At 44.0% G+C, this 14,497-nt stretch overlaps 1 protein-coding gene across 3 annotated transcripts in view; it reads left to right on the forward strand.

The window, feature by feature from the left end:
* The window catches only part of ZNF423 (zinc finger protein 423), a 228,958-nt gene extending 217,738 nt beyond the window's left edge, over window positions 1–11,220 (forward strand). For all 3 annotated transcript variants that reach the window (XM_027685020.1, XM_027685021.1, XM_027685022.1), the window contains one exon: window positions 10,581–11,220. In XM_027685020.1, coding sequence (XP_027540821.1) covers window positions 10,581–10,610 — 30 coding nt within the window. In that variant the 3' untranslated portion in view covers window positions 10,611–11,220. The remainder of the gene's footprint in view (window positions 1–10,580) is intronic.
* The last annotated feature ends 3,277 nt before the right edge of the window (window positions 11,221–14,497 follow it).

The raw sequence follows: 14,497 nt of genomic DNA on the forward strand, positions 1-14,497 counted from the left end.
TTAGGGTGTAATCCTGGGGTTTGTCTCCTCAGACAGTGAAAGGCAGCAGGAGCAGCGGTTCCAGCCCTGGCTGCTGGAGTGAGCTGAGGACAGGGATCCTGCCCTGTGACTCCATGCCAAGGGCCAGTTTTTCCAGGGGGATTTTAAAGAGCATAGTAGAGACTCCTGCTAAATCCTCACTTACCTGTTCTCATTCCCTTGTGAGGTCAGATACATGGAGCAAGCATGATAAGTGGCCAGGAAAAAATGGGGCCTGAGAAGAGCAAAAGGAGGAGGAACTGCTAGAAAGTCAGTGGTTTGCTTGCCTTTCTGCACCTGGGTGCATAGTGCTGTCACTGCCTGCACCTCCATGCTCTTGTTATTGTCAGCCCAGCCTACTCTCAGGGACCTGAAAACAGCCCTGGAACAGCCTTGCTCCTTGCTTTTTCTGAAGTTGCTTCCAGAGAAGTATATTCAATCACATACTAAAGTTTGTGTAATTGATACCCTGCTTTAACATTGTATTTTGAGAGCAGTTTTATACCTCCATTTGACCAGAAGAGAAAGGAAGAAAGATAATATAATTTAGGATACAGCTTGTCTCCAGGTTGTGCCTGTTCTGCACATGTGAAACAGGGCCGGCTGTGTTTGGTGTAGGGCTGGGTGCACACGTGCAGTGACCCGACCTGTGCAGTAACTGAGTGGACAGATCATTAATATTCCCTTTTTCTTGTTTCGTGGTAATGGAATAACTTACGACATACTAAACTGTCTATCCTCAATGAGGTGATGGGGCTTTGTTGGAAAAATCTGGATGATAGAGCTAAGACTGTACATGCTGATGGGATCAGTGCAGAGACAGCTCGTGACTCTGTGTAAGGTCAGGCTGGGTTCATCGATGCTCTGTCACCCCAACTCCGCGTGATCCAGACCAGATTTGGCAGCAGCAGTCCCAAGTTTATCACTCAGCTGTGCTTGAGCTGATTCACTGTGGAGTGCCTCATGTGTCTTCTGTGCCACATCCTGGGCAGGTGGGACAGACACCCTAAGGTCGCCTTAGTCCCCAGAACCAAATTGCCTTGGCTTTGCACCGTGCAGGAATGTCTAAAGCAGCGCCCACACTGTGCCAGTCCTGGGGGAACGCTCCTGCCTGACCACCCACCCTCCTCATTTGTTTCTGCTGCACAGTTAAACCTGAATAAATTGCCATGGGCATTGAGGTTTGGCTGTGTCTGGCATATCTGTCATCGGTGTGTTACATTATTGTGTCTTCAAAAGGAGTAGTGAGGTAGTTTAGAACATATTTACTTCTGAAAAATTTGTCCTCCTTTGGGGCCGACACATGCTCTTAGTCTTTGCATGAAATCACAATTGTTTAAAATGTGGCATCTTGTTGTTTAGAAGGCAGATTTTCCAGAGACCGGTGACACTGTTGTAATGGAGTAGCACTGGCAGAAAATCCCATTTTTTAACCCAGTTGTTTCACACAAGTGCAACAGCAATATTGCCTTGCTGTTTTGTTTTGTGATGTCTTGTGGCCTGTGTTGGTGATATTTTTGCCTCTCTTTTACTTATAAGAACAAATCCTGCATGACGCTTTCACTCTCCTAGCTCCTCTGGGGTTAATTCCTTGAGGCAGTGGGCACTGGGCTGAGCACAGTCCTGTCTGCAGATTTCTGCTGTGCTGGTGGCATCTATACTAATGGGGCAGCATGTAAAGCACCTCTGTAACTGTGGCCTTGCTATTTTATAGTAGAGCCACTTGCGCTGGAGGATTTTTATTCCCCTTTTGAAATGAGAAACCAGCAATAACAGCCATTATGTCCAAGGCAACAGATCACTGACCAGCCATTTTGTCGGTCTGAGCAGTACGTGGGGGCCATGTGACAGGAATATGGTCCTTTACATGAGGAATACCTAACTGGTGCAGGGGAAAAAGCTACAGAAAGTAATCAGATGGTGTTCAGTGATCGTTACCATACCAGAAAACAGCAGAGCCAGTTTTAGGTTCAACTTTGAATTTCCTGGCTTTTGTTTGGTTACATTCCCACAGAAAGGATCACTCAGTGAAGATTTGTCTATGCATTTTGACTGGTGACTTCTAAAGGTACTGTGTAAAGCATTTCCCTTTTGCTCTGAGTATTTTTTGAGAAAAGAGAGTGTGAGAGGACACCATCCTGGTCCTATAATAAAGACCCAATCAGGAAATGATTTAGTGTTTAAAGGAGTCACAAATTGTTCCATAATGATGATGCCAGCCCTCACAGAAAGGAACAATAAACTGGCTTCTGCAATGTGATTTACCTTAGATCAAGGAGGGATTAATAAGGTAAGCTTCAGATAGGCTTCTAAGAAATCAACAATTCATGCTTTTGAGAGGAATACTTAAGAAGGATTCCTGGAAAATAGTTTTCCTCTTGCAAATGTTTTTGAAACTTTGCTTCCCTGAGTAGGACCAATAAGTGGATAAAAACAGGTCAGCCCTGGGGCATGCATTGAGGTTTTTGGTGTAGCAAAGTCAAAGGAGTGTACCTGTGGACAGGAGATGCTTTCTCCAATTAGTGTGGCTTAGATGTGAAAGTGGACTAGAAGTGGGGTGTTTGCATTCTCTAGGACAGCTTTGGAGGGTTACTTGGGAGCCAGGCAGAGGGGAGAGGGCATTCATGCTACTGGGTTTGTGACACGTCAGTGGGTGGCAGTGACCCTGAGCATCTGTAGCACCAGGTTCCCAGAAAACGATGGACTTACCAAGCCCAGGTTAAAACACCAAATGTTGTCGGCAGAGTGGTGTGCTTGGATCCTGCAAGCCCTTTTCTGTTCTTGGGATCAACAAGGGCTCTGGGACCCAGTTCCAGGGCTCTGGAACCCAGTGGGGCTGAGAGGAAAGTGAAGGAATTCTAAAAATATTCTGTTTTCTTGCCCTTCTGACAACAGTAATTAAATTTGTCCCTCTCCCTTTATATTTAGGAAGTATAAGTTTTTTCCCTCAGCTTATTTTGATCTTGCTCATGGCATACTGGAGACTACGAGTCACAAGGATGCTGATAAATTTGCATTTCTGAGTGAAATTCTCAGGAGCGTGTGGTCCCTCAGGACAGGTATTATTAGCTCCCTGGTTTCATTGGGTGCCTCAGTGAATCACGGTGTGTTTACAGCTAGTTTCTCTAACAGAAGACTCTGGTTATCTCTTAATAATGTATTCCTCTGTGGTTTTTATTTCCAAAGTCCTGTGGTAAGGAGATTTTCCCAAAGGCTTCACTTTGCTTTTGTACTTCAGCATTTTATCCAGTGTTTTTGGAAAGAAGCATATAGACTTTTTGGTGAGGCACTTAATTGAATATGAGAGGCTATGCCAGGCTTAGTCTGCACTTTGAGTTCACTTATAATAGGCTTGCCTTGGTTTATTCTGAGGTTTTAGAGAAGAATAGAAGGAGGTAGCAGGTCTAGAAGACTGATGATACAGAATTATTAGTCTCAAGTGGAAAGGGGAAAGCATGTTAGGTAAGTTGTCAAAGTCTGATTAGGACTAAACAACCTGAATTAGAAGAGAAATTAAATTCATAAATCATCTAATAACCCTTAGTGAGAAAAGGCTGGGTCTGGGAAAAAAAAAACTCTAAGGAAGGTATTTGTATAAAAGGGTAATTTTTCAAACCAGAGTAAGACAGAAATGCCAATCAATATTCAGGAATACATTAAAATGAAGAGAAGCAGTGTAACATAGAGATAAAACAGAGGGAGGATGTTGCTGGGGCGCTGCAGCCCGGCAGCACAGCCCCGGTGCAGAACAAAGGCCGGCAGCGGGCGGGGATGCCTCTGGCTCTGCCGGGGCTCTGCAGATCCACACCCGGGCAGCTGCATTTCAGTGTAGGAACATTCCAGCCACGGGAAGAGATTTATTAATAAAAACCAGTCAGCATTTAGTCAGTCACATGTGGAACGGCTTTTTCACCCTGTAAATATTTTACAAGTTCTGAACCTTCCCATTGACTCCAGATGAAGTACCAGGTCCTGGTCTCCAGAGGAGCCAGGCAGGTTTCTGGGGGTAGCTGGGGCATCATCCCCGAGCTGAGGAGGCACTGAGGGAGTCTGCTCACCCTTCCCAGTGAGTACAGAAACTCCAGGGGTGCCAAGGGCATCTCTGTCGTGGCACAGAAGAGTATTTCTATGTTGCAGTACCAGTGACAGGTGCATTTGGCCCCGGAGTAATCATGTGCAAGAATCAGAGTGACTCAGGAGCAGCTATTTCCATTGGAAACAGGCAACTTTGCTTTTCAGGTGACACCAAACCTCCAGGCATATTTTCTTAGACACTAAAAATGATTTTTATTTTTTTTCCTGGTTCAATAACTTGTAAAGGACAGCCTTCTACCTGCATTTGTTGAAGTGCCATCTCAAAGTGTGCTGACACAGGGACTGACTGACGCATGGCAAGTTATCAGATGCTCAGAGATGAAGGAAGCAGTAACACAGGCAGCCGTTGCCTTTCACAAAGGATGTGCCACCTTTCGTTTGCCTCTACCTCCATTTCAAACGATTCTTCAAATAAAGAGGGGACAAGTGAACCTGTCTTGCCTGACAATTTTTTTTTTTTATTGCATACCATGATAACTTGGAGTTCACTTGTTACAAGCATTTTATGTAGTGGGTAAAATACCAAGGGAAAGGAAAGAAGTAATACTGTGCTGCCTGAAAAACTACGATCTAAACATATAAATGTCACTGGGTAAGAGTTACCTGAAACAACTGGAAGGGCAATTAACACCTGGTTTTATGGGAAACATTGGTTACCACTATCAGTTTTAATGAAGTGTATTAACTAAATTGTGTTCTGAGTATTCATTCAGCCCTGTTTATGGCACACTCTTGAGTACATTTACTGTTTGTCAGAAGTGCAAACTAGTGAACATATGAGGCTTTAAGACAGGCCATCTGTTAGTCTTAGACCCTTGGATAATTGTCAAACAGTTCTAAAAATAAGCACATACAAACTGCAAGGGGGTGCAAAGGTGATTTTTCTTTAGTCTGATAGCAAAGGGAAAGTAGCAAAGAAATTAAAAATAAAAATAAATAGTTTGATCCTGTAAAGCAAACTTGCTCTCCTTTCTCTCCCTTTCTCTCCCTTTCTCTCTCTCTTTTTCTCTTCCCACACTCCTCCCTCTTCAGTGTGCCTTTTTTTTTTAATTTAGTTTTTTTCCACTTGCTCTTCTGGGTCATGGCATCCCTTGAATGCCTCTCCAGTTTAGGATTAGAGCACCACCAATTTAAGGCTCACAGCTTTCTGTAGAGAGCATAATCTCCAGTGGCTAAAGCAAGGGTCGCCTTGTGTCCTCTGCCTAAAGTAATCCCTTTATAAAGTCAAGGCATAAAGATTTTCATCTTTATGGATTGCTGTTAGAGGGAAATAGTACCTGTGCCCATATGCGTGTGTGCTTATGGATATATAACGAGGAATAACAGCTGAGAGATTTTTGGACCAGTTTGAATTCAAAAGATGCAAAACATTGAAAAAAGAAAGCTGCAGATGGTATTTCGTAAATATTTAGGCACTCCAACTTCTGTTTGTAGCAATTTGGATGGTTTGTTTTGTCTTTTTTTTTGTATATGTGTTCAAATGTGAGACTTCAGCCTTTGCTTCAGTGCCTGACTCTGAGGTTTAGCTTTTGTCTGGCAAGCTGTGCATGTTGGTAGTCAGTGGAGGGATTGATCTCCTTCCTGCCCTGCTCCGTAAGGGGCAAAGGAGAGAGAATGGGGAAGAGGGGGCACAGCCCCAAGGGGTCCTCAGGCAAGACCCTGATCTCTGGGCTTGGAGTCAGACAGTGCCTGAAGCAGGGGTAGAAACCTGGGCATGGAGGTGGGGAGAGGCAGAGAGCTACTGCTTGGGCTCTCACCTGGGTTTGGAGGACTCCCCACACTTCGGGAAAAAATATTGGGATTAATAGGTCACCCAATGGCTAATGACCAGTTGGTTTTCATGTTTGCTGTTTGCCACATGAATCTATTATCTCCAAAATTCTTGTTGAAATGATTTAAGGAATGATTTCTGTTCATTTTAATGGGATTTGGAAGGAGAGAGAGAGGCTTTATGGCCTTTCGTCAGTCCCGGTCTCTGTGTAACACTGTAGAAGGCTTATGAATTTCACCTGAGGGTGGTGGGCATCAGCAGCCTTGTTGGGCCATTTCTTAACCTCTGCATAACATATGGTCTTTTAGGTGTATATGCTCTTGCACATAGACAATATACTTGTAAACGGTTGGTACAAAATATCTAAATCCGTAACAGATGCATAATGGCACTATAGACTGGATGTGTTATAGCCCCAAACCATTATCACACCCCTCACAGTTGCATTTTATTTTTTTCACCTGCTCCTGTGTAGTACACCTGTGACTTGTTGGCAGTGAGCATCGTTGCAGTGTGGGAGACTCCCAGCTTGACTGCCTGGCTTGGAGCTTCGCTCCATCATGTGCTGCTTTTTTGTGTGTGTTTTTTCTCTCGATCTTTATATAGCTTGTAAGAGTTCTTTGAACTGCTGTAAGTGATCATCTTTCAAGCCTGATGCTTTCCTTCTTGACACAGTGCTCTGAAAATGGAGATTGTCATGCCAGTGTTTTCATAATCATGCATGTAGAAAAACAGAGAAATATTCATTGTGGATGTCCTGCACAAATGGCTTGATCTGCATCCAGAGGGCAGGCAGGGGGTGTCCCCAGGGAAGATCTGGAGAGCAATCAGTATCTACACGGACAATAATCAACCATTCTTTGAAATCTTTTTATTTCCTGCAACGTCCATCGCCCAGTTCCTTGGTCACAGACTCTCCCATAAATGGTTCATTTGGGGATTGTGCAGCCAGTAGAAAATTCCACTTAAATACTGCGACAGCCCCAAGGCTTGGGCTAGTTGCATTTTTCCCCCTGATGTAGCTACTGGAATTGCTATCCATTTTGCATCATTATTAAGAGAAGAAAAGAAGAGATTTTCCAACCTTGTCCTATAAATAAGCAGTGACTTACTTGATCTTGACAGGTGACTTAGTGCTGCTGTAGAGTTTTCCAGCTGCAATAATGTCTCAGAATGATGTATTCAGTGGGGTATCAGCTGTGAGCTGTGTGTAAACCAGGGGGTCTAACAGGAGCTGGGAAGAACCATTTTTTCTGTTCAGCTTCCAAATGATGTCCTGCCTCCTGCTGGCCCCCAGACGCCTCTGTGTATGGATGGCCTTGTGAGCCAGTGGGCATGTGCAAACACACACATGAGTGTGCCTGGAGAGCCTTCCTTTTTGTGGCTGCTCTATTTTCCTCTGGAAATCACCATTAAGCTTTCTTTTTTTTAAAAACAATAACTTCTGGAGTTGAAAAATCATGCCTGAGCTTTTTCCTGCCAGCCCATCCTGCTGCTGGAGAGGTGGGTGAAGTTTCCTTAGGCTACTTGGGTAGAAGCATTCCTGTAGTATCACGTTTCAAAATGCTCGTTCCCTTCTGGCCTTTACATTTTGCTTCTGCTGCTTGGAACAACCCAGTGTAGCATCGGGGTCAAAGCTGTTTCTGCTAAGGCACAGGGCATTCTCAACGCCAGGATTTACGTGTTTTTCAATTGCTCCAAAAGTCTAGTCAGCCAGGGAAATTTTTTGTGTCCATGGGCACACAGAGAAGTGCCTAATAAAGGTATTTGGAAAAGCACGGGTAAAATATGCAAAACACGTGAGAGGAGATACATAAGCCCTGAACACCTTAGATGCTTTCTGACATCTGCAAAGCACAATTCCAATAACCTGCAGATGCACGGGGCACAGATTGCCAGACTTTTTTTGGAAAGCATTTTTGTATGGTCTCAAATACATTTTTAACAGGTGAGAAACCTACACTGATTGCAGAGGATACGGACGGGCTTTCATGGGAGTTGTGAACACACGCAGTGGTGGTTAGGCAGCCTTCACCTCGTGTTCACCAGCACCTGAGTGTGCAGGACTTAGTGTTTGTGCACATGGCTTGTGCAGGATCTGCTCAGAAAGGCGGGGGAAGGATATGGTGCACACAGGCTCTCGTGTCTGTAGGCATTACAGACTTGTTTGTGGGGTCCTGTATAAAATGTGGCTCTGCCTGTTAACAGCATATTGATTGCCAGTATTGCATGCATGGGGGATAAATGGTGCGTTCCCGAGATACTAAGACAAAATCAAGATTTGCTTATGAAAAATGTACTTTTTTTTTTTGACTCCTAGCCCTATGGCACAGGGACCCGACCCAGCTCTGAATGGTTGCAGCATTTGAGTATAATTTGTTTCTTTCACAAGCTCTGTTCACAAACCCAGTATATGCCTTGTATCAAGAGTGCTCAGAACATGTTACTGGCTGATGTTTGAGGTGGGAGGGCTCACCACGAAAGCTTAATTATCAGATTTAGAGCCATATACCATTCCTTTATTGACCTGCCTGTTGTAATCAATGCAGCAGCCACACAAGTTTGAAATCATGTTCCCTGACTGTAAGACCGTGTGTCATGCATGCAGTGCTGATTGTGCATTATCTTTTAAATGACACGGCCTAACTAAGTATGGATTTGTCTACCACGAGTAGCCCTTCTTTCAGTTTGAAGATGGTAAACCTTTCGGGTTTTTTTATTGATATTCAGGATGACCTAAAAATAGAATTGTAATGAAGCGCACAAGGAATGGCCATTGTTAAAATGCCAAGGAGTGTGTCTGAGCACAGAGAGGCCTGGGTATTCTTTCACATTTTCATGCTTCCCCAGTTAGGTTTAGTGGGCAAACCTCTTGTCAGTGCTGCCATTGTGTGTGCAGGGCTCCATGCATCTTCTTCCATGAAGTCATTGTTAGACTTGAAAATAACATCCAGCACTGCAAAGGTCATCCCTTCTTGAGGCCAGGCCAATTTCCATGTATAAAAAGCCACTGGATTTTATGTTTGGTGATGTTAAATTGTCTAAAAGCAAAGGACTTTCAGCTGTCCATTCACATGCCTCGACTTCTGATTTGTGGTTCTGAAATATTTACCGTCACAGACTGGGGTGTGCTCAGAGGGCCAGTGTTGTGCTAAGCAAGTAGTTACTTTGCAATGTCACCGGCTGTTGGTATTTCACTTCTCGAGGGCTCCATCGGTGTATGTGGTGGCTGTAGCTCCTCTGCCACTCCAGTGGCCTGCCCGGCCCCCGGCCTGGTATCACCTGCCCGGACTGCGCTGACTTCCCGCAGCCCAATTCCCGCCCCAGCACCGCAGAGAACTTTGGCCATGATTTAGGAACTCAACAGCACTTCTGACACCTGGTGGTCACTTTTTGGGAGTGCACGGTCCAGAAATGCTCCTGCCTGCATACAGGGTCACGGCCACCGGCCCCACATCGCCAGCCACCCATTAGCTCTTTGCACAGGCGATTTCCATCAGGAAGATGTCATCTCTGGAAAAAGCGAAGGATCGCTCTTTTTTTCCTGCTCAGGATGTAGCTATGGATAGTGTAGAAGGACCAGATGATTTATGAAAAGTTAAAATATCTTGCTTTATTTTAAAGCTTCATCACTGTAAATAAATAATTAGATTCAAAATTCATTTTGTCTTTAAAAACTTATTCTTCAAGCTGGCGGTCTTGCCCATCTCTGTTATTAGGCAGATGGAGACTAGGAAATTTCCTGGGCTTAAAATAATGCAAATGAATTTTTGTATTTGAGGATGCTGGGGACCTAGCTCAAGAAAACCTTACCATGAAGCGCTTCTCTAGTTGCTCAAATAGTTGGATAGTCATACAAATAAAGCTGAGCTTACGTGTAGGACTGGGACTTTAGTCAGAACACAAAATGTAGGTGAATTGGAACTGCTCTAAAAATACGCTTCCGCGGTTGGCTCCATGATTTATTGGCTCCTACACAAAATGGCAAGACAGGTCAGCATCCTCTGAGGTGAGATACTGTGATGACATGAGGCTATTACAAATCTACCAGAAGGAAAAAAGGGAACAAAAGAGACTCTAAACTGCTGAAAGAAATGTGTAGAGCAAAGTCAATTCTTTAAAGAGATTTAACTTCTGGGTTACATGTCCAGCCTTTTTTCTGCTGGGAATATTACCCTGGTGCCTGAGCGGGCGGTTCAGCTGTTATTGCCGAAGTATTTCTTGGACTGAGAAGTGTGTGTCACAATCTGGTGTCTCTTGCTGCCAGTACTTGCACCCGGTACTAATGAGAATAAAAGAGTAAAATATGGCAAGGGTTCCCCCTGTGATTCAGATTTTTATTTTTTTTAATTGTTACAGTTAAGGGAATCCCTTAAGCCAATTTTTTTGCCCATTAAGTGTTACCACTTTCTTTATATGTATTGGGAGGGGGCAGGGAAGAAGCCTTCATGGCTGTACTTGGCTTGTAGCATTTTTTCCTAAGTTCATGCCAGCATTAACAGATCTGTCAGAACAAAGCAAATGTGTCATATTGGCAGCTGTTACTTATGAGTACTTTTTCTTTATTGCATTTTGTTTTGTAATAATTGAAAAGCTTTTATGTTGAGCTCTGCATAAATGGTACTGAGTGGGAGGGTATGGGCATGCTTTCTATTATTCTGCCCCTCATGCATGTCTCCTTTTTTCGTCTTTCCAGAACCACACATTGAGCCAGCACGCACAGTGAGCCACTGGCACTACAGGACACCTCTCTGCAGAAGACTTGACGGTGGCACAGTGGGGAGGACCATTTGAACATTACATCCAATCAAAGTGTCATTTGCAACCCAGATGTAAAACTCTAATGATTTGGCCATGAGGCGCTGCTATTATAAGCAGCTGGAAATGAATATTAATGGAAGAGATTAAAAGTATTCCATGCTCAGTATTTTTTATTGTCCTGCTTCAGCTAGTGTACTTTAGAGCTTCTGCTTCTGACTGAATTTATAGTGTTAGATAAATCTGCTTTGATGCTGTTGCCCTTTGTTGCTTCTTGTATTATATTGATAGTTAAAGATTAGGTGTGATTTTGTTCTTTTTTGTTAACTGCTTTTTAATTGCAATTTTAGGTAACTGTGCATTGTGATGTGATTGCTTGGCTATTGTCTAAATATTTCTTTTTAATTTTTTAATTAAAGACTAATGCTTTGATTGGATTTGCCAGTTCACCGGACAGTGATTAAAACTATGTAATGAATATAATCGGTTTCAGTGCAACTGGATGGTCTGCTTTATAAATGTGACTTAATCTGATTGCAATAACTAGTACAGTTCAATAAAGGGAATACATGAGCTTAGCGTCAGAGATTGTCTGTCTGTCAGTGCGTGCTGCATCGCTGCTGCTGGCTGGGGTGTCTGAGCCACAGGGATCGCTCACCCGACGGTGGAGAGCGTTCTGCAGCCCAGGAGGAAGGAAGGCTGGGAGAACCCAAAAGCCATGTTCCTGTGTCTGGCATTGTGTTCGCTTCCGGATGCACCTCTCAGGCTCCACGGTAGGTTAAGGTGAGGTAAGAAAATCTACTATGAAAAGGTTCTTCTAGCTTATGATATTCTTAATTTTTACTCAAGTCAACAAGAAAGCAGGGATCTGACCTATAGCTGCCTTCACCCTCTCTCTGTGCTTCTTTGTTCCAATATATTAAAAAAATTTAAAAAGGCTTTCTGGATGGTACACAAATGCACAGATATTGGATCAGGCCTTGCAGACTGTGGTGGGAGACTGTATATTTCCACCACGTGGACTTCTGGGCCCCCAAGTATTGTAGCTCTGTGTAGCTGCCATACGTCTGACACCAGAAATTGCCATCAGACAGCCTGACAGAGCCAATTACCAGGCTCTCTTTTACTCTTTTTAAACTTATCGTATGCTTGTGAGGTAATTTATATCTCCAGCTGGAGAAACTTGTCATTTTAAGGACCATGGACACCTCTGGTAAGTTAGAAAGATGCAGTTCTCGTGGTGTCTCCAGCTTCAATGAATCATAATCATCATGAAAGATGTTCAGCAGTTGTGACAGCTGAAATGATGTGGTTACCCATTCCCACGATGTACAAGGCTTCTCAAGACTGTGGCACAGGAACATGCACAGTCAGAGCCTTTCGAAATCGCTGCCGAACTAGAGCACAACTGGTTGTCATTGTGCCGTGTCAGGGCTTGGAGCATGTAAGTGGTATTTTGTAGGAAAAATGTTTTCAAGGATGTGTAGTCAATGCCCAAATTAGTTCATATATTGAGCTTATTAATGAATGCAAGGGCACAGTTTGCTGACACTGCAGATGATGTGTTCAACATTTAGATCACTGGTGGTGCTGATAGTCGTGTTGTACTCCTTCAGGACAGTGGGACATCCCACATGTAAGGGAATGCTACTGGACATAATCAGAGTAGGGTCATCCCTACATCAGGAAGCACCAGAGCTGTCCTAGCTTGAGAAAATTTACAACTTTCTTTAAAAAAATTAAGTAATATCCCATTTGGGACAACTCATAGATGTTTTTTATTCTGCTGAAATAGCATTGCATGAACAGTCAAAGAGTTTAGGCTCAAAATTTTGGCTTGTGATAAATTTGTGAACCCTAATATAACAAAACTAGGAATTACTTTTCTTAATTCCAAAGAGGGCAGTTGTGTGTGCATCCAGATAATTCTTAACTTGCTGTCTCTGCAACAAAACCATTGTACTAAAATGATCCATTTCTAGAAAAAAAAGAGTTAACTTTGTACTTGATTATTTCTCCGTAAGACATGTTTATAGGCTGAAAAATCAGTTAATGAAATCACCAATTCATTATTTCCATTCATAATGTATGCACGCTCCTAACTCAATTGCAAAATTTTAAGATGGGAAACGTAAAAGTGTCTTGCAGTACAGGCTCATAGGCATTCCCTTGCAAGATTAGCTGGGAATGTACATCAGCTGCTGTGACAACAGTTCCTGTGCCATCTTGTCCATGCTAAAAGAAAGGTAGCAGGTTCCCACAATGGAGATACTGAAAAGAGAGGCTCTTTGCCTGACACTGGGTTTGGAATGATGCTTGATCACTTCTGGGCAAGCCTTCAGAAATGAAAAAGATGTAGGTTTCTGTCTTCAGGAAAAGGTTCTGTGTTGGGAATCCCGAGAGTTGAACTGATGTTTCCACACAACTCTTGAGAGCTGCCTTAGTGCTGTACTGAAGCACATGCCTTTGTCTCATCATCTCCCTGCTGACTAGTTAAAACTAGGTGCATAGTCACTGTGCTGAGACGGGGAACTCCCCACACGGGGATCCTGTTCTGAGCTGCATAATTTCCACCCCCCCCTACTGGAAACATGAACATGGGGCCAGGGTGCTGAGGTTGACACTCAGCCTGGCAGTGCCAAGCAGGCTGCTGTCTGAGCTGCATCTTTCATCTGTCCTGAACCCTGACCAGACTGCGGGCAAGGAAGGAGGAAAGGAATAGTTTGGTTTTCCACCCAACCTTTAAAAGGTAAGGGACCGCAAAGCACGAGAGGGCTGTGGTTCTGCTCCATCCTCTTCATCCTTTCTGGCATATGAGCTTCACTTATGATCGGCCCAAGTCAGGCTGGAGAATGGGGCTGGGCTATGCCCCTGGGGCTGGAAAAAACTTGATCTATAGTCCTATTTTGCTTCAGCATCTTACAGTACTTGGGTAATATTTGAACAATAATGGACAAATGCTGCTGCTTGAAAAATTTTCTTTCCTAAGACGATATGTACAAAGGTGCAGGGATGCTTGCTGTGAATCTGCTCAGTTGTTTTGTGGTATTTTTGAGATAACCAGGCCCATATGAACAATCATCATTACATCACAGCACATGTGATGGCAGGGGATGGTACTATCTTGATATCTGCTTTCTTAGGGGCCAAAGAAATCCAGTTTGGGTGTGAGGGTGTAAGCTACTGCGAGGAAGCAGAGGGAAAGCCACCCACTATTCTGTTCCTGCCATGGAGCTGCATGTGCAACATGCTGGACACCTGCAACTCCCAGAGGTGGTCCTTGGCCTATGTTAGGGTGCAGCACTGGTTGTCTGACCCTGTTTTCCAAGGCCTGAGCCTCCCCATGCAAGTCTGTGGCAGGCAGGGTGCCGAGGGCAGAGCTCTGCAGCACAACGTGGGGCCTTTGTCTGGTGCTTCCCAGGTGAAAATTTCCTGTGCCGCTGGTCCCACTGGGGAGCGGGAGCAGAGCAGCCCTGCACTGGTACAAAACACAGCTTTGCTGGTATAGCTGCAATCACACCAGGGAGTGCTTTGCTAGGGTAGTATATAGTTCCTGTATCCGTTAAAAGCTCCTAGGGAAAAGAGAGCCTAACTGCAGGTGGAGAAAAGATAATATCACAGCTTCTGGTACACGTCTGAGGTTTCACCCCCTTTTTCTTCATGGCCAAGAAGTGCTGCTGAAGGCATTTGGAAAACAGTCAGAAACATTGGCTCCAAAGGCAGCTATATTTCAACAGCTACGGCACATTGAAAATGGGCTGGAGAGTCTTTCCATAATCCCCTTGATGTTTCCCTGCCTTTCTCTGTAACTCACAGCTTCTGTGTGGTGGTGGTGTAAAAATGGACTGGCACAGG

Source organism: Neopelma chrysocephalum, unplaced genomic scaffold, assembly GCF_003984885.1.
Source record: "Neopelma chrysocephalum unplaced genomic scaffold, ASM398488v2 Primary Assembly neopelma1_68, whole genome shotgun sequence".
NCBI lineage: Eukaryota > Metazoa > Chordata > Aves > Passeriformes > Pipridae > Neopelma > Neopelma chrysocephalum.